The sequence below is a fragment of the Diabrotica virgifera genome, chromosome 4 (assembly GCF_917563875.1).
Source record: "Diabrotica virgifera virgifera chromosome 4, PGI_DIABVI_V3a".
Classification (NCBI taxonomy): domain Eukaryota; kingdom Metazoa; phylum Arthropoda; class Insecta; order Coleoptera; family Chrysomelidae; genus Diabrotica; species Diabrotica virgifera.
In genome coordinates this window covers 196,809,654-196,837,119 of record NC_065446.1, presented here as the reverse complement: position 1 = coordinate 196,837,119, position 27,466 = coordinate 196,809,654, and the positions used below count along the sequence as shown (strand labels likewise).

At 32.6% G+C, this 27,466-nt stretch overlaps 2 protein-coding genes across 2 annotated transcripts in view; one reads left to right on the top strand and one right to left on the bottom strand.

The window, feature by feature from the left end:
- LOC126883287 (uncharacterized) overlaps positions 1-27,466 on the bottom strand; it is a 118,339-nt gene that overhangs the window by 35,940 nt on the left and 54,933 nt on the right. The window lies entirely within an intron of this gene.
- Positions 13,514-27,466, top strand: part of LOC126883285 (cilia- and flagella-associated protein 251-like) — a 287,613-nt gene continuing 273,660 nt past the window's right edge. Inside the window, exon 1 of the mRNA XM_050648630.1 lies at positions 13,514-14,893. Within this exon, the coding sequence (XP_050504587.1) occupies positions 13,797-14,609 (813 nt within the window). The 5' untranslated portion in view covers positions 13,514-13,796 and the 3' untranslated portion in view covers positions 14,610-14,893. The remainder of the gene's footprint in view (positions 14,894-27,466) is intronic.

Below are 27,466 nucleotides of genomic sequence, written 5' to 3'. Positions count from 1 at the left end.
CAATTCCACATTGTAAGTAGTGTTTTATGTAATTTTTCTTATGTTGCTTATACCTTTTTTTCTTGTAAATTTGTAGTGCACTTCTGATGAAGTCAACAATCAGTTGACGAAATATTAAGTGACAAAAAAATAGAATTGTTTTAATTCCTGACCGACAGAACCCGAAAAATACCAAAATTTTATATATATATATATATATATATATATATATATATATATATATATATATATCAAGGAGTACGACTGTATAATATTTAAATGTAAAAAGTGAGTGAGGAGAAAATCTCACTGTAATTGAGGTTATCAGTCAAGGAGAAATAAAAAATGATCAAACTATTTCAATCTTTTTAATAGAATACGTTTCGTGCAGTATTCCTGCACTTCATCAGTTCTAAAATGATTGTGAAGTTAACATAAAGATGTAAAAAACAATGTCATAACAATGGTTTTTGACGTTATAAACTTAGTAGCTAAAAAATACATTAAAATTTCTTATGCTAAAGTAAAAAGCCAAAAAAGTCACAAAACTAAAAGTTTCAAAGTTACAATTACAAAAATTGGTTGAACCATGAGGCCAGGAGAAGAAAAAAAATTGTTTCCCGTTTGATAGAGTTAGAATAATCAATTTAACACAATTATTTGCTGTAATGTGGAAAAGATAAAAAAACACCAAAAAAGTTTTAGGTAAAAAACAACCGTTCGTTCACAGATAACGATGAAACGGCATGCGACTCTAACAAAATACTGGATGTGTTTTAAATCAAAATTCTCATCCAACCCCCTTCGGTAACCTTCTAAGTATAGCATGAAAAGTATAGAGCTAATATTACGAGCACTTTAAAAATGGAATTAATATTTCACTTATATATTTCACTTAATTGGATTAGTATTAATACATTGATTAAATTAAGTGACATATAAGAATATTATCTCATATCAATAATCAAGATCACATCAACTGTCGTCCAACGTGGAAAGCATTGTAAAGTATTTCTAGTGGCAAATTTGAAGGATAGAAAGAGTAAAGCCGGTATTTGAAAATTTATATGCCTGTGGTAAAAAGTGAGATACTTACATTTGATAACATAAAATTTTAGATCTCTTTAGGTACAAATTTTACATAACTGATTTAATATTTTATTTTTATGATATTTACATTTGATATATTTATTGACAATTTATAATATTTGGGTAAAAAAAAGTCGTCTTGGTAACATACTAGTAAAATTTCATATTTGGCGGGGATAATACTTCTTGAAAACAAATGTCTGTGACAAGAAGCCAAAGCAAGGACAACAAAAAACAAAAAGAACATTCAGACCAAGAAGATATTTTAGACACGACAATCATGGCATCAGAACAGCAAGAATTATCAGGAATAGATAAACTATTACAACTGATGCAAATCCAGTCACAAAAACTGGATGACAATCAAAGAGAAACAAAACAAGCAATGGATGAAGCAAAAAGGACAATGGATAAAAATCAGGAAGAAACACAACGAAAAATGGATGAAACACAACAAAAATTGGATCAAAAAATGGATGAAACAAAAAGAATAATGCAAGAAAATCAGAAGGAAACAAAACAAGCCATAGAAGAGAACAACAAGAAAATGGAGGAACGCATAGAAAAGTATGAAATGAAAATTCAAGATAAAATAAAGGAGTTAACGAATGGCCAGAAAAAGGAACTAGAAAATTTGGAAAATAAGTTGGAAAATGCTATTCAAGTAGACAGAGAAGAAGTGGAAAAAAGAATCACAGAAATAGAAAAACAAGTCACCGAAAACCGGACGCAACAAAATGTCGGAGAAAGAAGAGAAATGGTTATACATAGCACAGATGACGTGAAGATAAGGTTTGGCGGGGATGTAAGAAGATTACACCCAGTGCCGTTCATAAATAGCCTGAAAAAGAAAATACAACACATCGGAAATTTCGATACAGCAAAAGAAACTATCAGAAACCATCTCAAATATGAAGCAAGCCTATGGTTCGATAGTAAAGAAGAAGAATTCGGCAATTGGCAACAATTTGAACAAAAATTTTTGAATTATTTCTGGGGAAAGGTCCAACAATTGGAAATTAACAAGGAATTGCAAAATGGGAAATACAATGATAGGATGGGTGTATCAGAAAGGACATATGCTTTGCAAATTTACAATAATGCAAAACATTTACAATATAATTACTCATCGGAACAATTAGTCGAACTGATTGCAAGACATTTCGAGGAAACGCTGGAAGACCATATCACATTGCAAAATTACAAAGACATAGATAGTTTATGCCAATTCCTACAAATAAGAGAATCACGTCTAAGAGAAAGAAAATCAAGAAGGTCGCGAGAAGATTACAGGCCCCGAGAAACACAAGATTACTGAGATAGAAATCAAAATAGGAGGGACTATACAAGACGAGATTTTAATCCCAGAAGGGAAAACGAAAATAGAGACAACGGAAGAGGAAATTATGAACAAAGAAATAGGCAATGGAATGAGGACAGAAATCGAGAATACCAGAATAGAAACACCACACACTCAAATCAAGAAAACAGAAATAATGGTAGACAAAATGAACAGGGATATCGAGAAAACCGAAACAGATCCGACAGACCAAGAGAAAATAGAAGAGAAGTAAATAATACCCAGACAGATGAATATGACGGAGAGAGACATTATGACGAAAATATAAACAACGATGAGCAACCGGCGTCTTTTCACGACGGCGCTCACTAAAAACCAAAAATCAAACAGGAATCTTTTGTCACCCCAAGGAGTTTATTAAATTGGCAGGAAACAACGAAAAGAAAAATGGAGTTAATTTGAAATTTGTGGATGGATTTATCAACGAGAAACCAATTAAAATTATGATAGACACTGGATCTGAAATAACATTGGTCAACAGAAAACTAATAGAAGAAGTTAACTTAACAAATTTAATTTATAAAATACCTAGGGTAAATTTAGTGGGCGCAAACAAACGGACATTGGCAACTATAAATGAAGGCATACGAGTAATGGTACGACTGGGCAAGAATATGTATGCACTACAATGTGTAATAATGCCGAACATGTCACATGACATGATAGTAGGAGTGGACGAATTGGCAGAAAAACATGTAGTGATAGATTTTAAAAATAATACGATGAAACTAACAGAAGAAAAAGAAAAAGAACAGGACAAGGAACATGAGAAACAAAATACGGACGAATCAGGTAAAGAACAAACAGTGGAAATGAATTTGGCAGCGAAGCAAGGACAAAGAAGAAAAAGGAGAAAAGGTCAGAAAGAGATAAAAGAAAATGAAACCTGTGGCTCCTCAAAAGAAGAGTTGAGCCCAGAAGAAGAAAATTTGAGAGTATCAGAAACAAAGGAAACCTGGGATTCCTCAAAAGAAGAGACGGGCTCAGGAGAAGAAGAAATAAAGCTAAAAAATGAAAGTGAAAAGAATATGATTGAAACAGTGGTATTTGAAGAGGAGGTATATGCAAACGAGGATGCAGAATGCACGGTAAACATGTGTGAAGAATCTGAGAAAAAAGACAGAAAATTGATATGTGGAGAAGGGAAAGAAAAAGAATTGCGGTTGATGTTAAGAAACTACGAAAATTTGATCAATGAGGAAAACAGAGTGGCTAAAAAGTACGAACATTCATTTGAGGTGAAAAACTTGGGAAATTTTCGATCAAAGACTTACCCGATTCCATACAAGTATCGACAAGAGGTGAAAGAAGAAATAAATAAAATGTTGGAAGATCAAATCATCGAAAGATGTGATTCACCGTATGTTAACCCGATTGTGATAGTAAAGAAAAGCAGTGGAGAATTGAGATTATGTTTAGATGCCAGGAATATCAACCAGCACACTGTATCACAATATGAATCACCTCTAAACATCGAGGCCATTTTTGGAAGAATCACCGGGTCACACATATTTTCGAAAATTGACTTAAAACCAGTGGCGGCTCGTGACATCTGCTATAGGGTGTGCTGCATGAACCACGGCCAATATAAAATAATAGAAATAGAATAACATACGAAAACAAAAACAATAAAATTAGCTTTAATACTAATTAATAGTAACTAATAACGACATGCTATAAAAATCTGATTAACTTACATTTATTGCATTTTTCTAAATTGGAAATTAATACGCCGGTCCTTTTTTGTCGCAAACTTTTCGATTACTTTATCGTTAAAGTTCGGTATTGAAGCGATGAACTTTTTTTCTATCGAGAGTGTGGAAAGGGCTGTTAATCTGTCTTCGCGCATTGAATTTCTTAAAAATGTTTTGATCCGTTTTAAAGTTGAAAAACTACGTTCAGCTTCTGCTGTGGTCATTGGCGTAGTCACCAGAATTTGTATCAACTTTTTGGTTTCTGTTAATGTGTCCTCTAAATTATTAGAAATTATAAATTTTAGTAAAGGCACTGCACCTTTTAATGTTCTACACTCGATATTGGAATACAAAACTGACAGTTCTGTTCGCAAACGGTTTTTATCAAAGAAGTTATAAGCTGTACAAGTTAAATCCAATTCATTTTCAGGAAACTTATTATTATATTTTTCGAAATGTTCTGAAGATAAAAGTGTTGCGGCAACTAGATGATTTGTATATGCAAACCGTTCTTTTGCATTGTTTATAATAACATCACAAACTTCTAGACAGGCAATACGGTGATCCTGTTGGCTGTTATTTGGGCGTTTCCTTTTTTGGACACTAGGCGCCGCATTTAAATTTGAAGCTTGATGTATGATAGGGTCTATTTTATTTCGGACATTGTTAATACTTTGCTCAAAAACATGTATAGCTTTCTGTGCTTCGGTTGGGTCCATGTTCTTTTTTTGAAGATTATTGTACAAAACGTCAACATGTGGCATAATATAATGAAAAACAGTCAGCCAGAAAGTAAAATTTTGATCTTCCAGAATACGTCTAAGTCCTCTTGCTTCCTTGGAAGTAATAGCATTTGACTCTTCTTCTAGTTGCTCCATACACTCAATAATAAAGTCTCTATATTCGTAAACGACATTTACTTTACGAATATTGAAATTCCAGCGTGTAGGGATTGAACGAGGAATATTTTTTCCAACTATTTGATTTAAGACAGCTATTCTTTGAGGTGAATGACTAAAAAATCCAGGTATATCATGTAAATCTCCAAAAAATACGCGTACTTGGGAATTAATAGAACATGCTCTTGACATTATTAGATTCAATTGATGGGCGTAACAGTGCACAAAATGAGCAGTTTCATATTTTCTCTTAATTATTGTTTGCACTCCGCCATGTATCCCACTCATAACAGCTGCTCCGTCATAACTTTGTGCAATGAGCTTATTTTTGTTATTCTTTAATATTGGGTCTAAAACATTCAAAATTGTGTTAGCTAAGGTTTCAGCATCATGTTTTTCTGGAAGCAAAAAAGTCCAAAACCTTTCAACTGGAGCACCGTTTTTTACATAACGAAAAACAATGACCATTTGAAATTTCATAGAAACATCCGTTGTCTCATCAGCTATCACTGCTAAAAATGGGGCTTCATTGATTTCGTTTAAAATCTCCTCAGCGTATACTTCTAGCATGCAATCCAAAATATCATTTTGTATTGTTTTTGAGGTACCTTTGAAAATTGTCGCATTTGTAAGGTGTTCACTAAGTGTTTTATCAAGTTCAGCAGAAAAATTCACTAAACCACGAAAAATTCCAGGGTTATCTGATGTTTCAGATTCATCGTGTCCTCGTAAGGCGAGCTCAAAAGCCCCACAGAATTTTATACAGTCAATTATTTTTGACAAAACATACCTGTTTTTCGTCACCTCTTCATTGTGTTTTTGTATATTTATCCAATAAGCAGAGTCAAGTTGGGCCTGTATATTAAGTTTCCCAAATAATGCAAATCGCATTTCATTGTTCATATGAGTTTGCGTGTTTTCATGCTTCTTTATTTTTTCACTTAAATGCACTAGATCCCGCACTCCTGTCTCGCGCCACAATTTTTCCTCTTTATCTGCGCCGAATAATGCACACGGAAAACAGAAAAAAGCATTTTTTTCGGAACATCCACAAATCCACTGATTTCGTAGATACATGTCTTTATTAAATTTACGCGTATATGTTTTTCCACGGCTTTTACCGGACACTTCAATATTAAGATCAGGCATAGGACGGCCACGTTCTTTTATAATCAACTGTTGTTGATAGTGAAGTTTTTGAAATTTATTTACACCTAATTTAAATTGAAACTCCATTGTTTTAAACACGCTCGAACAAAACAAATTAAACAAAATTGTAACCTAAGAATTTCTAAACACGGCACAGATGCAACGGTCACGAATAACTGTCGTGAATTGCAGCTCGCAAACACATTTCCGAGGCCGTTAATCAGCCGATTGCCGAAGCACATCGGCTAAGATCGCCGTTTGCCTAATAAATGCATTTTACCGCTGCCAGTGTTTCGGTTGTTATCGACGCGGCTTCACTGGAGCAGCAAATACGTAAAAAGATTGCTTCACTGGAGCACCAAATACGTAAAAAAATTATACGGTTTCACTAGAGGAGTAAATACGTAAAAAAAATAATATTAATCATCGTTGTTGGTGAATTATTATTAACAGTTGATGTTTAATATGATAATATGGCAGATTTGAAATAAAACTATATTAATTATTCTTTAATAATTAAGATTTGCTATGGTTGTTTGGTAGTTCTGCAGCCCAGCAGCACATAAAGAAAAGCCGCCACTGACTTAAAACACAGTTTTTGGTTGATACCGTTAGCTGAAAAGTGTAGAAACTACACCGCTTTTTCTATTGATGGTATTGCCTACCGGTTTAAGGTAGTGCCGTTTGGATTGCAGAGTGCTTGTGCTGCACTCGTCCGAGCTCTACATACCATTTTGAATCGCCACGAAGATTTCATAGTTCATTATATCGATGATTTATTAATTTTTTCACAAGATACTCAGAGTCATCTGAAACACATAGAAATAATTCTGGAAGAATTGGACACAGCGGGATTGAAATTAAACATTGAAAAATGTCAATTTTTTCAAAAAGAAGTCATTTATTTGGGTTTTCAATTGGACACCAAAACAGTAAGATTATCCGAAGACAGAGTCAAGCTCATAGATGAATACCCAAGACCAAGGAATTTGAAAACATTGAGAGGTTTTCTTGGCACGATTAATTATTTTAAAAAACTGATTCCCGATTTGAGCCAAAAGGAAATCCCTCTGATAAAGTTGCTTAAAAAAGGAATAAAATGGAATTGGAAAGAAGAACAGGAGGAAGCTTGCGAAACATTAAAACGAGAATTCGCAAAAGGAACGAAAATATACCACCCCATTTACAATTTACCTTTTATACTCCGAACTGATGCGTCCATACAAAAATTTGCAGGAGTTCTGTCTCAAATACAAAACGACCAAGAAGTGCCGATATGTTTTATATCGCGAGTGACTAAAACACATGAGAGAAAATATAGTGTTACAGAATTGGAGTTTGCCAGTGTACTATATTGCGTAAACAAATTGAGGTTTTACTTATTGGGAGCAAAATTCACAATCGAAACAGACCATGCAGCTTTAGTACATATCATGAAGAATAGATTAGTAAATAATAGAATACATAGAGGCATTCTATTATTACAGGAGTATGATTTTGAGTTCCGATATATAAAAGGAAAAGACAACATAATAGCCGACGCTCTAACACGGGATGAGGACACGGGAAAAAAGGAAACAATTACTCTACAGGTGGGACTAAATAGATTAATACAAGAAGAAGGGATATATTCGTTAAATGAGATAAGGACAAACCAAGAAGACCTAGAGGAAAGAGAGAAAAGAAGAGCGGAAGTAGAAAATGACATATATTTTAAGAGAATAGACGGAAAGGAACTATATTTAGTGACACAGACATTGGCCGAAAAGATAATAAAGAAATTACATGAGGACAATGGGCATATCGGTAGCAGAAAAGTTTGGCTCGTTTTTAGGGAAAATTACATCAGCCGACAGGATTACCGCATTGCAAAGGAAATTACCCAGAAGTGCGATGTATGTCAAAAATATAAGAGTCGGAATTTCAAAAACGAAAATGTTGCCAAAAATATTGAAGCCCGAAACAAACTAGACATTGTAGCAATAGATATGTTAAGCGATCTAATTATGACCACTAAAAGGAACAAACATATTCTGGTAATGGTGGATGTGTTTTCAAAATACGTAAAATTATATAGTTGCCGCACCACAAAGGGGGAGGAAATATTAAGAAAAATCGACAATTTTATAGCCATAGTAGGAACACCAAAAAAGATTCTACTGGACAATGCAACGTATTTCCGAAATGATCGTTTCAAGGGACAACTTCGAGAACGAGGAATAGAGACAAATTTTGTCAGCATCAGGCATCCACAGAGTAATCCTTCGGAACGATTCATACAGGAAGTGACGAAATTTCTTCGCATTGCAACAGATGGTCAACATCGCCACTGGGACAGGAAAATGGCGGAAATAGAAAGGTATCTAAATACAATTCCGAGCACAGTAACAAAAGAGACCCCAGAATACATCATGAAGGGTGTATTGCCGATAAGGCCATGGGAAGACCAAGAGCCAAAAGAATATCAACAGGTGATTGAAACCGTACAGAGAAGATTACGGCGAAGCAACGAAAAATATATCCAAAGACAGGAACAAAATAGAAAAAGAAGACCAGTGACTTTCCAAAAGGGTGAAAAAGTACTCGTGAGGGCATTACGATTATCAAATCTTCCTGGGGGCATTTGCGCAAAGTTGATGCCTGTTTTCGAAGGCCCGTACATCGTGAATAATGAAAATGGGATAAATAGTTATGAGTTGAGGCACAGGAACTCGGAAAAGATCCGAGGAATTTATAATATTCACGATGTATACAAATATCACGAATAAAAGACAGAATTACATGAAGTAGATAGTAAGTTAGGATATAAGACGTAGATTAAAGTAAGGAAATATACAGGGAGTTGGTTTTGCCTCGAGAAAATTTATTTAAAAATGCAGATAAATTTTATCGAATACAAGGCGGGGATTTGTTATATTTCTATTTGATATAAAATTAAAATTTGATAATTATAAACAAAATTCAATTTAATATAAAATATTTTTAATTTTCTCAACCTCGGGCATATAAATTTAGAACAACCTGTATACAACAAATTGTTATATTTAATTTTAAGAAGTGATTAGAATAAGCGTATGAAACTCGGAACAATGTGCTTAGATAAACAAAGTGAATGACGCGTACCATTATCGTTCTTCTCGGAAGGTCGATCATTAGCCTATGCTAAATAAAACTCAGTGAAATAGATGATAGTTCATTATCGTTTTTCGCGGAAGGTTTCGATCATTAGCCTATGCTAAATAAGACTCATTTGAAAGAGAGAATAGGTCATTAAAATTTGTAAATAGTTAGAAAGTATTTTAGAATGGGAATTAAATATTTTCTTTTGAAATCCATTAAGCATATTTAGAAAGAATAAAAATTGGTTTTGAGGAATATTACGAGTGAGAGTTGGTGGTGGAAGATTGATTTGTGAATTTGGAAGGGATATTTAGAAAGTAGGGGAATGAATGACAAAGTGAGATCAGAATGTTTTGAGCTGAGGAGAAGTGAAGTCGAGTAGTAGACGGTAGTGTACGGAGAGTGAGAAAGCCGGTGTAGTTCCGTGAGTGTGGAGTATCTATCGTGGAACGAGAAGTAGGCCAGGTCGAGAGTAAAAGAACCTCCTTGAGCCAAGAGTGTCCCGGTAGCTGATAGCAGTTTCGAAAAAGGTAGAACACAGCATCACGACAGAGCCAGGAACGAGAGCTATTCGAGCTAGTTTTTCAAAGGAGAACATTACTGGAAGCCAGGACGAGGTTTGATCGCAGCCAAGGATAGCAGGAAACGGGTCTTGTGTGAGGACATTTTCAGTTCACCAGGAAAAGGTCAGTCTCATTTGTTTGGACATGAATGTATGGGTTTTTCGCATTAAATTCCACATAAAAAAATTGAATAACATAATCAATAATATCAGAAAAGCTTCATCAAACTTAAATAGAGTTGTTCCTAATAACTCCTAATAGTTAAATGTTAATAAAAACTTTCAATTGAAAACCAAAAGGAAATAAGATTCCCATTTGTAAATGTTATGTTTAAGAATAATAAGAAATAGCAAATATTAAGCATTGATTGCCTTTTAAATAAAATAAAAAATATTTTGATTATAATTGTAACCCATATGTGTATTTTTTTTACTCTTTTCTTTTCTATCCCGATTAGGAACCATTAAGAAATATTTAGAATCCACGAAAGTAAGTAATTAATTTATAATTCGCCCTGAGATTGAAAACATATTGATATGTGATCTGCTTAATTAATTAGATTAGTATTAATACATTGATTAAATTAAGTGACATATAAGAATATTATCTCATATCAATAATCAAGATCACATCAATATATATATATATATATATATATATATATATATATATATATATATATATTGTTATATTTCTATTTGATATGAAAATTAAATTGTGATAATTATAAACAGAATTCAATTTAATATAAAATATTTTCAATTTTCTCAACCACGGGCATATAAATTTAGAACAACCTGTATACAACAAATTGTTATATTTAATTTTAAGAAGTGATTAAATAAGACTCAAGTGAAATCGTTAATAGGTCATTATCGTGTTCGCGGAAGGATCGATCATTAGCCGATGCTAATTAAGACTAAGTGGAAATAGAGAATAGGTCATTAAAATTTGTATATAGTAGAAAGTAATTTAGAATGGGAATTAACTATTTTCTTTGAAATCCATTAAGCATATTTAGAAAGTTTAAAAATTGGTTTTGAGGAATACTGCGAATGAGAGTTGGTGGTGGAAGTTTGATTTGTGAATCTGGAAGGGATATTTAGAAAGTAGGGGAATGAATGACAAATAGAGATCAGAATGTTTTGAGCTGTCGAGAAGTGAAGTCGAGTAGTAGACGGTAGTGTACGGAGAGTGAGAAAGCCTGTGTAGTTCCGTGAGTGTGGAGTATCTATCGTAGAACGAGAGGTAGGCCAGGTTGAGAGTAAAAGAACCTCCTTGAGCCAAGAGTTCCCGGTAGCTGATTGCAGTTTCGAAAAAGGTAGAAGACAGCATCACGACAGAAGCAGGAAACGAGAGCTATACGAGCTAGTTTCAGAGGAGAACATTACTGGAAGCCAGGACGAGGTTTTGATTGCAGCCAAGGATAGCAGGAAACGGGTCTTGTGTGAAGACATTCTCAGTGCACCAGAAAAAGGTCAGTCTCATTTTTTTGGACATGAATGTATGGGTTTTTCGTAGTAAATACCACATTTAAAATTGAAGAAACATAAGCAATAATATCAGAAAAGCTTCATCAAACTTAAATAGAATTGTTGCTAATAAATCATAATAGTTAAATGTTAATAAAAATTTTCAATTGGAAATCAAAAGAAAATAAGATTCCATGTGTAAATGTTATGTTTAAGAATAATAAGATATAGCAAATATTAAGCAGTGATTGCCATTTGAATAAAATAAACAATATTTTGATTACAATTGTAACCCATATGTGTTATTATTTTACTCTTTTCTTTCCTATCCCGATTAGGAACCATTAAGAAATACTTAGAAGCCACGTATGTAAGTAATTAATTTTATAAAAAGCCCTGAGATTGAACACATATTGATATGTGATCTGGTAAATTAATTAGATTATTAGTAATGCATTGATTAAATTAAATGACATATAAAATTATCATCTCATATCAATAATCAAGATCACATCAACTGTCGTCCAACGTGGAGGGCATTGTAAAGTATTTCTAGTGGCAAATTTGAAGGATAGAAAGAGTAAAGCCGGTATTTGAAAATTTATATGCCTGTGGTAAAAAGTGAGATACTTACATTTGATAACATAAAATTTTAGATCTCTTTAGGTACAAATTTTACATAACTGATTAAATATTTTATTTTTACGATATTACATTTGATATATTTATTGACAATTTATAATATTTGGGTGAGAAAAAGTCGTCTTGGTAACATACTAGTAAAATTTCATATTTGGCGGGGACAGTACTTCTTGAAAACAAATGTCTGTGACAAGAAGCCAAAGCAAAGACAACAAAAAACAAAAAGAACATTCAAATCAAGAGAATAATTCAGACCAAGAAGACATTTTAGACACGACAATCATGGCATCAGAACAGCAAGAATTATCAGGAATAGATAAAATATTACAAATGATGCAACTCCAGTCACAAAGAATGGAACAAAAACTGGATGAATCACAACAAAAAATGGATCAGAAACTGGATGAATCACAACAAAAAATGGATCAGAAAATGGATGAAACACAACAAAAAATGGATGAAACACAACAAAAATTGGATCAAAAAATGGATGAAACACAACAAAAAATGAAACAAGCAATAGAAGAGAACAACAAGAAAATGGAGGAACGCATAGGAAAGTATGAAAAGGAAGTAAAAGGATGTTTGACAACAATGAAAAACGAGATGAAAGAACAAGAAATGAAAATTCAAAATAAAATAAAGGAGATAACGAATTGCCAGAAAAAAGAAATGGAAAGTTTGGAAAACAAGTTGCAAAACGCTATTCAAGCAGACATAGAAGAAGTGGAAAGAAAGATTGCGGAAATCAATACTCAACAAAATGTCGGAGAAAGAAGACAAATGGTTATACATAGCACAGATGACGTGAAGATAAGGTTTGGCGGGGATGTAAGAAGATTACACCCAGTGCCGTTCATAAATAGCCTGAAAAAGAAAATACAGCACATCGGAAATTTCGAAACAGCAAAAGAAACTATCAGAAACCATCTAAAATATGAAGCAAGCCTATGGTTCGATTGCAAAGAAGAAGAATTTGACAGTTGGCAACAATTTGAAAAAAAATTTTTGAATTATTTCTGGGGAAAAGTCCAACAATTGGAAATTAACAAGGAATTGCAAAATGGGAAATACAATGATAGGATGGGTATATCAGAAAGGACATATGCATTACAAATTTACTATAACGCAAAACATCTACAATATAATTACTCATCGGAACAATTAGTCGAACTGATTGCAAGACATTTCGAAGAAACGCTGGAAGACCATATCACATTGCAAAACTACAAAGACATAGATAGTTTATGCCAATTCCTACAAATAAGAGAATCACGTTTAAGAGAAAGAAAATCAAGAAGGTCGCGAGAAGATTACAGGCTCCGAGAAACACAGGATTACAGAGATAGAAATCAAAATAGGAGGGACTATACAAGACGAGAATTTAATCCCAGAAGGGAAAACGAAAATAGAGACAACGGAAGAGGAAAATATGAACAAAGAAATAGGCAATGGAATGAGGACAGAAATCGAGAATACCAGAACAGAAACACTACACGCTCAAATCAAGAAAACAGAAATAATGGTAGACAAAATGAACAGGGATATCGAGAAAACCGAAACAGATCGGACAGACCAAGAGAAAATAGAAGAGAAGTAAATAATACCCAGACAGATGAATATGACGGAGAGAGACATTATGATGAAAATATAAACAACGATGAGCAACCGGCGTCTTTTCACGACGGCGCTCACTAAAAACAAAAAAACAAACAGGAATCTTTTGTCACCCCAAGGAGTTTATTAAATTGGCAGGAAACAACGAAAAGAAAAATGGAATTAATTTAAAATTTGTGGATGGATTTATCAACGAGACACCAATTAAAATTATGATAGATACTGGATCGGAAATAACATTGGTCAACAGAAAACTAATAGAAGAAGTTAACTTAACAAATTTAATTTACAAAATACCTAGGGTAAATTTAGTGGGCGCAAACAAACGGACATTGGCAACTATAAATGAAGGCATACGAGTAATGGTACGACTGGGTAAGAAGATGTATGCACTACAATGTGTAATAATGCCAAACATGTCACATGACATGATAGTAGGAGTTGACGAATTGGCAGAAAAACATGGAGTGATAGATTTTAAAAATAATACGATGAATCTAACAGAAGAAAAAGAAGAAGAACAGAACAAGGAACAGGAGAAACAAAATACGGACGAATCAGGTAAAGAACAAACAGTGGAAATGAATTTGGCAACGAAGCAAGGACAAAGAAGAAAAGGGAGAAAAAGTCAGAAAAAGACAAAAGAAAATGAAACCTGTGGCTCCTCAAAAGAAGAGTTGAGCCCAGAAGAAGAAAAATTGAGAGTATCAAAAGCAAAAGAAAACTGGAATTCCTCAAAAGAAGAGATGAGCTCAGGAGAAGAAGAAATAAAGCTAACAAATGAAAGCGAAAAAGATATGATCGAAACAGTGGCATTTGAAGAGGAGGCATATGAAAACGAGGATGCAGAATGCACGGTAAAAGTATGTGAAAAATCTGAGGAAAAAGACAGAAGATTGATATGGGAAAAAGGGAAAGACAACATAATAGCCGACACTCTAACACAGGATGAGGACACTGAAAATAAGGAAACAATTACTCTACAGGTGGGACTAATTAGAGTAATACAAGAAGAAGGGGTATAAGACGTAGATTAAAGTAAGGAAATATACAGGGAGTTGGTTTTGCCTCGAGAAAATTTATTTAAAAATGCAGATAAATTTCATCGAATACAAGGCGGGGATTTGTTATATTTCTATTTGATATGAAAATTAAATTGTGATAATTATAAACAGAATTCAATTTAATATAAAATATTTTCAATTTTCTCAACCACGGGCATATAAATTTAGAACAACCTGTATACAACAAATTGTTATATTTAATTTTAAGAAGTGATTAAATAAGACTCAAGTGAAATCGTTAATAGGTCATTATCGTGTTCGCGGAAGGATCGATCATTAGCCGATGCTAATTAAGACTAAGTGGAAATAGAGAATAGGTCATTAAAATTTGTATATAGTAGAAAGTAATTTAGAATGGGAATTAACTATTTTCTTTGAAATCCATTAAGCATATTTAGAAAGTTTAAAAATTGGTTTTGAGGAATACTGCGAATGAGAGTTGGTGGTGGAAGTTTGATTTGTGAATCTGGAAGGGATATTTAGAAAGTAGGGGAATGAATGACAAATAGAGATCAGAATGTTTTGAGCTGTCGAGAAGTGAAGTCGAGTAGTAGACGGTAGTGTACGGAGAGTGAGAAAGCCTGTGTAGTTCCGTGAGTGTGGAGTATCTATCGTAGAACGAGAGGTAGGCCAGGTTGAGAGTAAAAGAACCTCCTTGAGCCAAGAGTTCCCGGTAGCTGATTGCAGTTTCGAAAAAGGTAGAAGACAGCATCACGACAGAAGCAGGAAACGAGAGCTATACGAGCTAGTTTCAGAGGAGAACATTACTGGAAGCCAGGACGAGGTTTTGATTGCAGCCAAGGATAGCAGGAAACGGGTCTTGTGTGAAGACATTCTCAGTGCACCAGAAAAAGGTCAGTCTCATTTTTTTGGACATGAATGTATGGGTTTTTCGTAGTAAATACCACATTTAAAATTGAAGAAACATAAGCAATAATATCAGAAAAGCTTCATCAAACTTAAATAGAATTGTTGCTAATAAATCATAATAGTTAAATGTTAATAAAAATTTTCAATTGGAAATCAAAAGAAAATAAGATTCCATGTGTAAATGTTATGTTTAAGAATAATAAGATATAGCAAATATTAAGCAGTGATTGCCATTTGAATAAAATAAACAATATTTTGATTACAATTGTAACCCATATGTGTTATTATTTTACTCTTTTCTTTCCTATCCCGATTAGGAACCATTAAGAAATACTTAGAAGCCACGTATGTAAGTAATTAATTTTATAAAAAGCCCTGAGATTGAACACATATTGATATGTGATCTGGTAAATTAATTAGATTATTAGTAATGCATTGATTAAATTAAATGACATATAAAATTATCATCTCATATCAATAATCAAGATCACATCAATATATATATATATATATATATATATATATATATATATATATATATATATATATATATATATATATATATATATATATATATTGATACATGTATCCATGTGACTTCCAAAGTAGATTCTCGTAATACGTTGTTACTTCATATATACCGTTATGACTTCCGATTTCGGAAGTCACAACGTTTTGCCTATATTTTTACGAATTTGGCTACTAGATGGTATCAGAAGGCTTATATTAAAAATTTCGCTGGAAGTCATATCGTATCTAACATACTCATAAGATCAGATTTTAGTTCGACGGTATATCACCAGCGCTAGTGTCGCTCCCGTGCTACTATACAGGCTATGTACACAACGCGTAGCGTCTTCCGTATACCACACCGCTCGGTGTGACTTCCGTTTTTTGGCAACCCTGGGTAACGGTTTCCAGACATTTATCTGTTGTAGATTCGCGGTCCTAATCGTACTTAGTGTTTTGTGTGCCTTTTGTTTTTAAACATGAATAATAGCATATCTGCTTTACTTTTAAAGTTAGCCTTAAATGAAGGTACAATAAGTGATTATATATCTCTATAATTATATATTTTCTGTACTTATTTTAATCTATAATATTTACTTACCTATTTACTTATATAAATTCATTTTTCTCGTGTTTTTGTTTACTTCCTTTTTTACAATGAACTTCTAATTTAATCTACACTCACCGGCACGAAAAACGGGCACCCCAAAAAAATGGGTAATTTTTGATGTCTCGTATCTCCCAAACCTGTTGTCCGATTTAAATAATTTTTTTTAATATGTTATAGCCTTATTCTTTAACAAAATAGCTATGATAATATTGTTGATAGACAGGTAAATTTTCATTGTATACCGGGTGTACCAATCAAACTGGGTTTTTTTTCTCAATTTTCACAACACCCTGTGGAATATTCTAGCCTTTATAATATATTTAAATCAAAGCCTAACTATAGCTCCAGGTTTTATTAACATTCTGTTTTTTTATTCATTCGCTTACGTTGGATAATAAAAAGTTAAGGACTTTAACAACTAGCCATGTTCTTTATTGATACAGGTGTTTCTAAATATAAGTGCGACAAACTTTAAGGGGTAATTTCTGCATGAAAAAATAATGATCGTTTGGCAAAAGAATTTTATATTTGCAAGCATTTGCGGACATAGCTTTATCAAGTAAACGATCAATATTTTTTCATGCAGAATTACCCCTTAAAGTTTGTCGCACTTATTTAGAAACACCATGTATTGATAAAGAACATGTTTAGTTGTTAAAGTCCCTAACTTTTTTATTATCCAACATAAGCGAATGAATAACAAACAGAACGTTAAGAAAACCTGGGGCTATAGTTGGGTTTTAATTTCAATATTGTATAAAGGCTAGAATATTCCACAGGGTGTTGTGAAAATTGAAAAAAAAACCAGTTTGATTGGTACGCCCAGTATACAATGATAATTTACCTGTCTAGAAACAATGTTATTACAGCGATATAGTTAAAGAATAAGGCTATAGCACAGGGGTGGGCAAAAGCCGGCCCGCGGGCCGGGTCCGGCCCTTTCGCTTACTTTGTCCGGCCCGTTGAAAAACCCCGCAAGTACCTAATCTTTTTAATCCCTTTTATGTGATTTTGTTGAAATCAACAGTAATAGTTTGCATTGTGTTCACATAAATTATTAAATATATGTACAGGGTGTCCCGAAAAGAATGGTCATAAATTATACCACACATTCTGGGGTCAAAAATAGTTCGGTTGAACCTAACTTACCTTAGTACAAATGTGCTCATAAAAAAAGTTACAGCCCTTTGAAGTTACAAAATGAAAATCGATTTTTTTCAGTATATCGAAAACTCTCAGAGATTTTTTATTGAAAACGGGCATGTATCATTCTTATGGCAGGACCACCTTAAAACAAAATTATAGTGAAATTTGTCCACCCCATAAAAAATTTATGGGGATTTTGTTCCCTTAAACCCCCCCAAACTTTTGTGTACGTTCCAATTAATTCATTATTGTGGTACCATTAGTTGAACACAACGTTTTTAAAATTTTTTTGCCTCTTAGTATTTTTTCGATTAGCCAGTTTTTATCGAGATGCGGCTTCCTTTTTACTATATTTACATAAAAAATTTATGGGGGTTTTGTTCCTTTAAACCCCCCAAATGTTTGTGTACGTTCCAATTAAACTATTATTGTGGTACCATGAGTTAAACGCAGTGTTTTTAAAACTTTTTTGCCTCTTAGTCTTTTTTTGATAAGTCAACTTTTATCGAGATGTGGCTTCTTTTTCAAAATGTACCAAAAAATTTAAGTTATAAATAAATTTTCAGATTATTAACAGGTGTCTATAATCATACTGAACCATATACAAATAGGTGGTGGATTCGACAATTATTCAAAATATCTCGATAAACACTGGCTTATCAAAAAAGTACTAAGAGGCAAAAAAGTTTTATAAATATTGTGTTTAACTAATGGTTCCACAATAATAATTTAATTGGAACGTACATAAAAGTTTGGGGGGGTTTAAGGGAACAAAATCCCCATAAAATTTTTATGGGGTGCACAAATTTCACTATAATTTTTTTTTACGATGTTGCTGTGATAAAAATTCCTCATGTCCATTTTCAATAAAAAACCTCTAGGAGTTTTCGATATATGAAATAAAATCGATTTTCATTTTGTAACTTCAAAGGGCTGTAACTTTTTTTGTGTGCACTATTGTATATAGGTAAATGAGGTTCAATCAACCTATTTTTGACCCTAGAATCTGTGGTATAATTTATGACCAATCTTTTCGGGACACCCTGTATAAATAATAGAGAGTACATATTATAATTACGAACAGCTAACTATATTTTTAAAAACTGTTTAATTGTAACTATTTACTTTAAATTTCTTTTAAAATATAGGGAGATCCCCGGAGATTCATAATTGTTTATTCGGTATTAATAATCGTATTTAACTCTCAAGGTCTCAAGACAAGCACTCGGTGTTTGGGTATCTATTTCAACCATATCACTGACAGTTTATGATCTAAATACCTCAGCACTTTGGTCCCAATAATATGATTCTTTATTTATTAAATCTGAATTAAGTATGGTTGATTGGAATACCTACTTCAGCATAAAATTCATTGTTACCGATTTTTGCCGAAGTTTTACAACTACTTCGAAAGACGCGTATAAGTTTATTTTGATTTAGCACTGGTCGTATTTCCTATTACTCCTCATATTTCTTTTGATACAGTGTGTTATTTTGCAAATATATAATAAATTGAAAAAGTGGAAGACATTTTGTAAGTAAAATTTGAAAACATTGTTTTTATTTTATTGTATTAAAATATTTATTTGTAAGCATTTGCAAAATGATACAATCTAAAAAAAGAAAAGTTGATTTGGAATGCAGAAATTTTAATGAAGCATGGACAGAAAAATACCTTTTTACGAACATTGGTAAGAAAGCAATTTGTTTAGTTTGCCATTAAACCATTGCTGTTTTCAAGGAATATAATTTAAAGAGGCATTTTACATCAAAACATCCAAAATATGCATCGTTTTCTTTAGAAGAACTTAAAAATGCTGCAGACAACTTAGCAAAAAACTTAAATAAACAACAAAATATTTTTAGCAAACAAAGTAACATCGAGAAATCTACCACACAAGCAAGTTATGTTATTGCACACAAAATTGCTAAGTTATGTAAACCTTTTTCTGAAGCAGAATTTGTTAAACAGTGCATGGTAGAAGTGTCGGAGATATGTTGTCCTGAAAAAAAACATATTTTTGAAAATTTAAGCCTGTCAAGGAGAACAATAGTACGACGGATCGAAAATATTTCAGGAAATTTACTCGACCAGCTAAAAACAATAATTGCTGATTTTACATATTGTTCTCTGGCGTTGGATGAGTCCTGCGATATTACTGACACAAGTCAATTATTAATATTTATTCGGGGCATTAACAAAAAATGTGAAATTCGCGAGGAACTTCTTAGTGTGCATCCAATGAAAGATACAACTACCGGTGAAGACTTCTTTAACGCTGTTGAAGAGTGTTTAGTTAAAGTAAATTTACCTTGGAACAAAATAGTAAGCATCACTACGGATGGCTGTCCTAGTTTAACAGGGAAAAATGTGGGCTTATTAAAACGAATCAGCGACAAAGTAAAATAGTTTCAGCCAGAACAAGACATATTATTTTTACACTGCATTATTCATCAAGAAGTGTTATGTAGAAAAGTTTTAAAATTGAATCACGTCGTTACTGTTGTGACAAAAGTTGTAAATTTTATCCGGGAACGTGCCTTAAATCATCGACAGTTTGTTGAATTTTTGAAAGAAATTGAAAGTGACTTTTACGAAATTCCTTACTACACTGAGGTGAGATGGCTTAGCATCGGTAAAGTTTTGGACAGATTTCAATATTTGCTTGATGAAATAGTATCCTTCTTGTCGATAAAAGAAAAACTACATGATTTTCCTGAATTGCAAAATGAGGCATGGCTAAACGATTTGTCGTTTTCTGTAGATATTGTAAAATATTTAAATGAACTTAATGTAAATTTACAAGGGAAAAACCAGTTCGCTTTCAATATGCACTCAAATGTCAAAGCATTTATGATAAAACTAAACTTATTTGCTGAGAACTTTAATAAAAAAATATTAAACCACTTCCCATCATTACAAACACGACGAGAATTATTGAAAAATTCTGATTTTCTTAAATATAGTTCAGTAACACAAGACCTGCATACTGAATTCCAAAGAAGATTTCAAGATTTCAAAGCTATTGAAAAACCTTTGTCATTAATTAGTCAACCTTTCAATTTCGATGTGCAAGAAGCTCCTGTTGAAATTCAGCTAGAATTAATTGACTTACAGGCAAATAATTTATTAAAAGAAAATGTTCAATCAAACGAATTGTGTGCTTTCTACGGTGCTTTGAATACAGAACATTTTAAACATTTTTTAAACTATGTTCAAAAATACCTAGTTTTATTTGGTTCGACATATATTTGTGAAAGAACTTTTTCGTTGATGGTTTCCACGAAAAATAAATATCGATCACAAATTACTGACGAAAATCTACACTCGGTATTAAGGATTGCTACAAGTGATTTGGATCCCAATTTTGAAGAAATAATATCACATGAACATTCGCGATTTCACGTTTCGCATTAACTATTATAGAAGTTATACTTATAATGAGTATTCTATTAATTTTAACGTTTAATGTTTGTCTTTTTTTTATAATTTTATTTAATATGAGGTATATTTACAAAATATGTATCAATATAAATTAATTTGTATCGTTAAAATATAAATAAATAAGAAAATAAAATCTTTCAACAACTGATTTATTTAATTACCATTAATTTATTATTATTCTTCTAACGCCGACTCCACTAATGAAGGTTGGCTAAAACACCATTGCAAATTCGTCTCTATTTTCTGCTTTTCTTAAAAGCGTCTGTGTGTTTAACCCGGTCCAGTCTCAAATGTTTTCAGTCAGAATATTTGTCGTCTACCAGGACCCCTTTTTCCTTCGAACAACTCGTACATATCATTTCTGAGCATGTGCCGTAAATATGCTGTCTGTCTCCTTTTAATGGAGGTCAAAAGTTCTCTGTCTCTTTCCATTTCGTGCAACATCATTTTGTTCGTATATGATCGGTCCATGGTATTTTCTAAATTCTCCCAAAAAGCCACATCTAAAAAGCTTCCGGCTTTCTCATTAAGTCAGCATTAACAATCCAAGCTTCGGCACCATAAAAAAGAATAGAGTGGATATACAACATTTTATCAACTAATATCAGATTTGCAGATTGAGTCTTTGGTGACTCAGAAATGTCCTCATCTTCAAAAAGTCTACCCTCAATTGCTCTATTCTTGATCGAATTTATGATTTCGAATTTAAATCTTCCGTAATCCAGACTCCTAAGTAAGTATTTCATTTTGTCCACTTGCTCAATATCTTCATTTTTTATCTGGTTCTTTTTCTGGATCTTCTTATGATTTAATATAATGACCATTTTTTTTTTCAATTACGTGACATATTTTACTGGTCACAAGTTTTTCGCATGTATTCCCAAGTAGGACAATTTATTATTACCATTTTCTAATTATTAACAGTCAAATTTCTTTTTCCAAATGCTTTAAAATAATACTTATAGTATTTATTTCTTGGGCAGGGAATAAACTACACCAAAAAAATTCGCGTGGGCACAGCGTACATATCCGGTATAGTCCTCCGGCCCGAGAGACATTTTGAAACTTTCATTTTGGCCCGCGCTTAAAAGTAATTGCCCACCCCTGATCTAAGCGGTTTTTTAAAATTTATGGGTTTTGCAATATTTTACCGTCAGCGAACGGACTAATAGTAGAGGATCCGATATAAGGCCGATCTGCATCGATCTATTTAATGGATAACGTGTGCGTGAAGTAACAATGTATTTTAAACGGGATTTACTTTTTCGCACTGTTTTTGACACACTTTCATATAATCAAATATCCTTAACTTTCGCGTTGTCATGGTAATGACATAATGAGCAATAAATTACAAAAAAAAATTTGACAGTTTTGTGGTTTGAAAGAAATTAGAATGTTTAAATAAGTTCTAAAAATTTTAGAATAGGAATGAATTCCAGTGATGAAGAGTTACAGTTTTTTTATTTGTTTATCGTAGATAAAATATTGTATGAAACTGGGCGTGAAGTACTTTTTGCGAACTTAAGCGATGTATAGCACTCGCTCCGTTGTCGCTTGTGCTCTAAACATCACGTGCATTCGTAAAAAGCATACTTCACGAACTGTTTCATAAATAACTATTTTCATATATTAAAAAAAATGTTTCGACCCGGGTAGATATTATTCCAGATTTTCAGATTTCAGCACAGTGTTAGGTGGTTGGGGCATATATGGAGAGCAGGTAGCGTAACAACTATAAACTCAATTTTACAATGGAAACCCGGAGTTAGAAGGAGACGCGGAGGAACTAGAATAAATGGTTACAGGAAGTAAAGGAAAATTTATATAGGGCAGGAATTAGAGACTAGCAGAAAAAGACAGAGGATAGAAAGAACTGGAGAAGCACAGTCAATAGTATCGAGTAGCAGACTGGGACTAATCTGCTCTAAAAAGATGGATCTAGATAGCTTTTTAGCAGCGCAACCCCACCTGGTGTATTTAGCCATTTAATTTTCTTATTACACATTATTATTGGTACATCAAAAATTAAAAGGACGGTGCCTGTAATAAAATCTAAAATTCAAAATTTAATCAAGAAAAATAATAAATATTAAAATTTTCTATAAGTTCAAATTTATTTATTAAAATTTTTGATATAATTTTCATAAATAAATTACTTACTAATAACACTTTTTTAATTAATTCCAAAAAATCCATTTTGCAGCAATAATAAAATATTAGTATTTGTAAAATAAATATCAATCCTATCATAAATAATACAGGTTTACAAAAAAAAACTAAATTTCGGACTATTTGACGAAACCATGTTACAAGGGGGTTTTTGGGGTGGCTGATCACGAATCCGGGGTCCGCTCACCTCTTTCACGCCAGGTAAAGGTCATTTCAAGGTCAAATCAAGATAAATCGACAGTCGCTCTGAGAAAGTATATTAGGGCGTTTTTGGTGTCGCTGATGACGAATCATTAGTCCGCTGACCTCTATCACGTCTAGTTCAAGGTCAAATCAACATAAATCGACACAATCGCTCTGAAAATATAGGGGTTTTGGAGTCACTGATCATGAAAACTGCGGTCCGTTGAGCTCTACCACGTAAGGTAATGGTCATTTCAAGGCCAAATCAGGACAAGTCCACAAAACTGATTTGACCTTGAAATGACCTTTACCTGTCGCGGTTGAGCTCAACGGACCCCAGTTTTGTGATCAGCGACCTCAAAAACCCCCTAATATACTTTTTCAGAGCGATCGTGTCCATTTATCTTGATTTGACCTCGAAATGACCTTGAGCTAGACGTGATAGAGGTCAGCGGACACAAATTCGTCGTCAGCGACCACAAAAACCCCCTAATATACTTTTTCAGAGCGACTGTCGGTTTATCTTGATTTGACCTTGAGATTACCATTACCTGACGTGATAGAGGTCAGCGGACCCCAGATTCGTGACCAGCGACCCCAAAAACCCCCTAGTCATATGGTTTCGTCAAATATTCCGAAATGTATTTTTTTTGTAAACCTGTTTAATCAAAAGAATATCAATCTTTTAATTTAAATAGACAACTTTAAAACATAGAACTGCATTCACAACTGTATTCACAGTAAAAGTTTCAAAAGATCACACATTACGCTTAAAGTAAGAGGTAAATCAGCAGACGAGTCGTTGTGACTTCCAAAATATGACAACACCGCTGGAAGTGACAACGCACCTTGAACTACCCTATATATGGAAGCCATAACGTATGCTGTACGCTTCGGTATATACGTATATATATACAAAATTTATTTTGGTAAATCCTTTCCCCTCAATAGGTAGACCCATTTTATAAGCCCCCCTTTTACCAAATACACAATTTTTAAAAAATAATTCCTAGTAGAAAAGGTGGAAGTCGGACAGCCTCTTCTGTATACCGGAAGTCACAACTTAACGTGCATCAATATATATATATATATATATATATATATATATATATATATATATATATATATATATATATATATATATATATATATATATATATATATATATATATATATATATATATATGACTCACAAATGATAGGAAGCCCGCTACAACCTGCAGATGAATGGAAGCCCGCGGTTTACGGGGTAAGGGCATTGTAGCACTGTCTTATTCCTACAGTCTTACGAAGCCCACTCGTATAAACGCGTTTACAGTGTATAAGGATTACGCATTATACGAAGCCCGACAATGTTGCCATGTTTTAATTTACGTTTAAATAATACGACTGTTCTACGAGATCCTTATATGTGTATATAAGTCGTCATATTGCCTGTTATAAGAAGCCCAATTCTATTCAGCAATCTATACGAAGCATTTTAGAAGAGTCAAGATAGAACGAAAAGATGCATTGTTTCGGAGCAATTCAAACAAGATTATCTTTTTCTAAAACTTTTTTTGTTAGTTTATATACATGTTAAAGTAAAAAGTTCTACTCACAGATTTTGCCGCTAATTGTTTATTATTTGTTTAAACAATAACAATAATTGTTTTGTACAGTGTGTCCAATTAACACGTTGACGGACACTGCGTCAAATGTATAAGCAAGTGTTGTGACACTATATGTATTTTGCAAAGTAGAATAGGGAAAAATTCAACGTATATAGACGTTGTGTCACATTACATCAATGGAAATTAGACGACTATAGACGTTCTGTTCGTCAACGTGAAAAGTTGTGCATGGTCTAAATTAAAAATAGAACCATCAGTTCATTTTTTTAAGCCGTATACGAGATATTATGGCAAAAAATATGAATTTTACTCAAGAGTAAAGTAGCTTTATTATTCAAAATATTGAAAATTGTTATAATGAAAAGTTGTTTGGAATTAAGAACTATATTCTAATATGCCATTTCATCTTTCTAATTAAAAAAAAGTTGAATTTTTCTTAATTATGGATATACAACATTATTTTCAGTTATTTCAATTATGATAACTCTTTTATTATAGACCAGTAAGGATCTGTGAAAAAACGTCTATTTTTGGATGTGAAAGGTGGCATTCGAATTTTTGCAGATAAAGTAAGGTGCTTCGTTAATAATAATTTACTTATGCTCCTTCTCAAATATGCCCGGAACATTAATAAGAAAAAAAATAAAATATTTAAAAATTTCGAAAAACGTCGATTTTTTTCTGCTTTCTTTGCTTATAACTTTAAAACGATTCGTTTTGGAACAAAGTCGTAGTGAAATAAAATAAAGATAATTGAATTTTGTATGATATCCGACTGGTCAAAAATGTCTTAACTTATTACCTTTTCTGCAATATAGCAATAAATACAAAATAAGGGGGCAAAATATGCCTGTTGTTATTCAATGTTTTTAACCACTTCGGTGGTACTTATAACCTTAGTAATTCGCTTAGGAAATTATTTGTAACATACTTAAACCGTGTACCAAATTTCATTAAAATCGACCTAATAGATTTTGCATAATAAATTTGCAATTTAAATGTTTTTAAAAAAGTTCAAATTTTTTAAAATCTTTCTGAACAAAAAGTAGACCATTTAGAAGTTGTCTAATTTTTTTTACATATAAAGAGGTGCTTTGCCTATCTAATACACTTTACAGAATTAAAATCGGATTATTTAAGGGGCAATGTTTTAAACTTATAAACAATTTTTTGACTTATAAACAAATAGCTTTGTTTAATAATAAAAAATTAATTTTTAGCAATGCAAATAATTAAAACCGGTATAATTTGATTTAAACTTTCAAATGCTGTCAGCAGAATTGCTATTTTATTTTTTAATCAAAAGTTATTCGCGTTCAAAAATTGCACTTTTTCGATTTTTTGAAAGTTCCACTGCGTTTATCTCGAAAACTATGCATCCTACGAAAAAACTTTAAGAACATTTTTTGCTTAGACTTACCCAAGAAATATAAAAAAATGTTTTATTTTGCGAAAAATCGATGTTATGTAATTCCTCAAGTTCTTTGTTTATAACAATTTTATTGACATCCGGATCAACTGTTACCCAAAAAAATCGGGTTCCACGGGTCAAAAAATACATAAAAATCTTGGGTAAGTCAATCTAAATAAAGGAGCCCGCAGCACCCCCTCCTGGCCACAGGACTAATTTGTTTATAAGCCAAAAAATTGTTTATAACTTTAAAACATTGCTGAGGCTGCTTAAACAATCCGATTTTAATTCTGTAAAGTGCATTAGATAGGTGGAGTGCTTCTTTATATGTAAAAAAATTGACAAATCTTTGTATTTACTAGTTTTTGTTGTGCAAGATTTTAAAAAATTTTAATTTTTTAAAAAAAGTTTAGACTGCAAAATTATTATTCAAAATCTAGTAAGTCAATTTTAATGAAATTTGGTGTACGGTTTTAGCACATTAGAAAAATTTTCTAAGCGAATTAGGAAGGTTCCCAGTTTAACCTAAGTGATGGAAAATCATTGAATAAGAACAGGCTTGTTTTGCCCCCTTATTTTTTGCCCCCTATTTATTGCTATTTTGCAGCAAGGGTGATTAATTAAGAGATTTTTAACCAATCGCATCTGATAGAAAATTTAATTACCTTTGTTTTATTCCTATACGACTTTGTTCCAAAATGAATCGTTTTAAAGTTATAAGCAAAAAAAGTAGAAAAAAAAACGAAATTTTTTGAAATTTTTAAATATTTTATTTTTTTTATTAATGTTCCGGGCATATTTGAGACGGAGCATTAATCAATTATTATTAACGAAGTTATCACCTAACTTTATCCGCAAAAA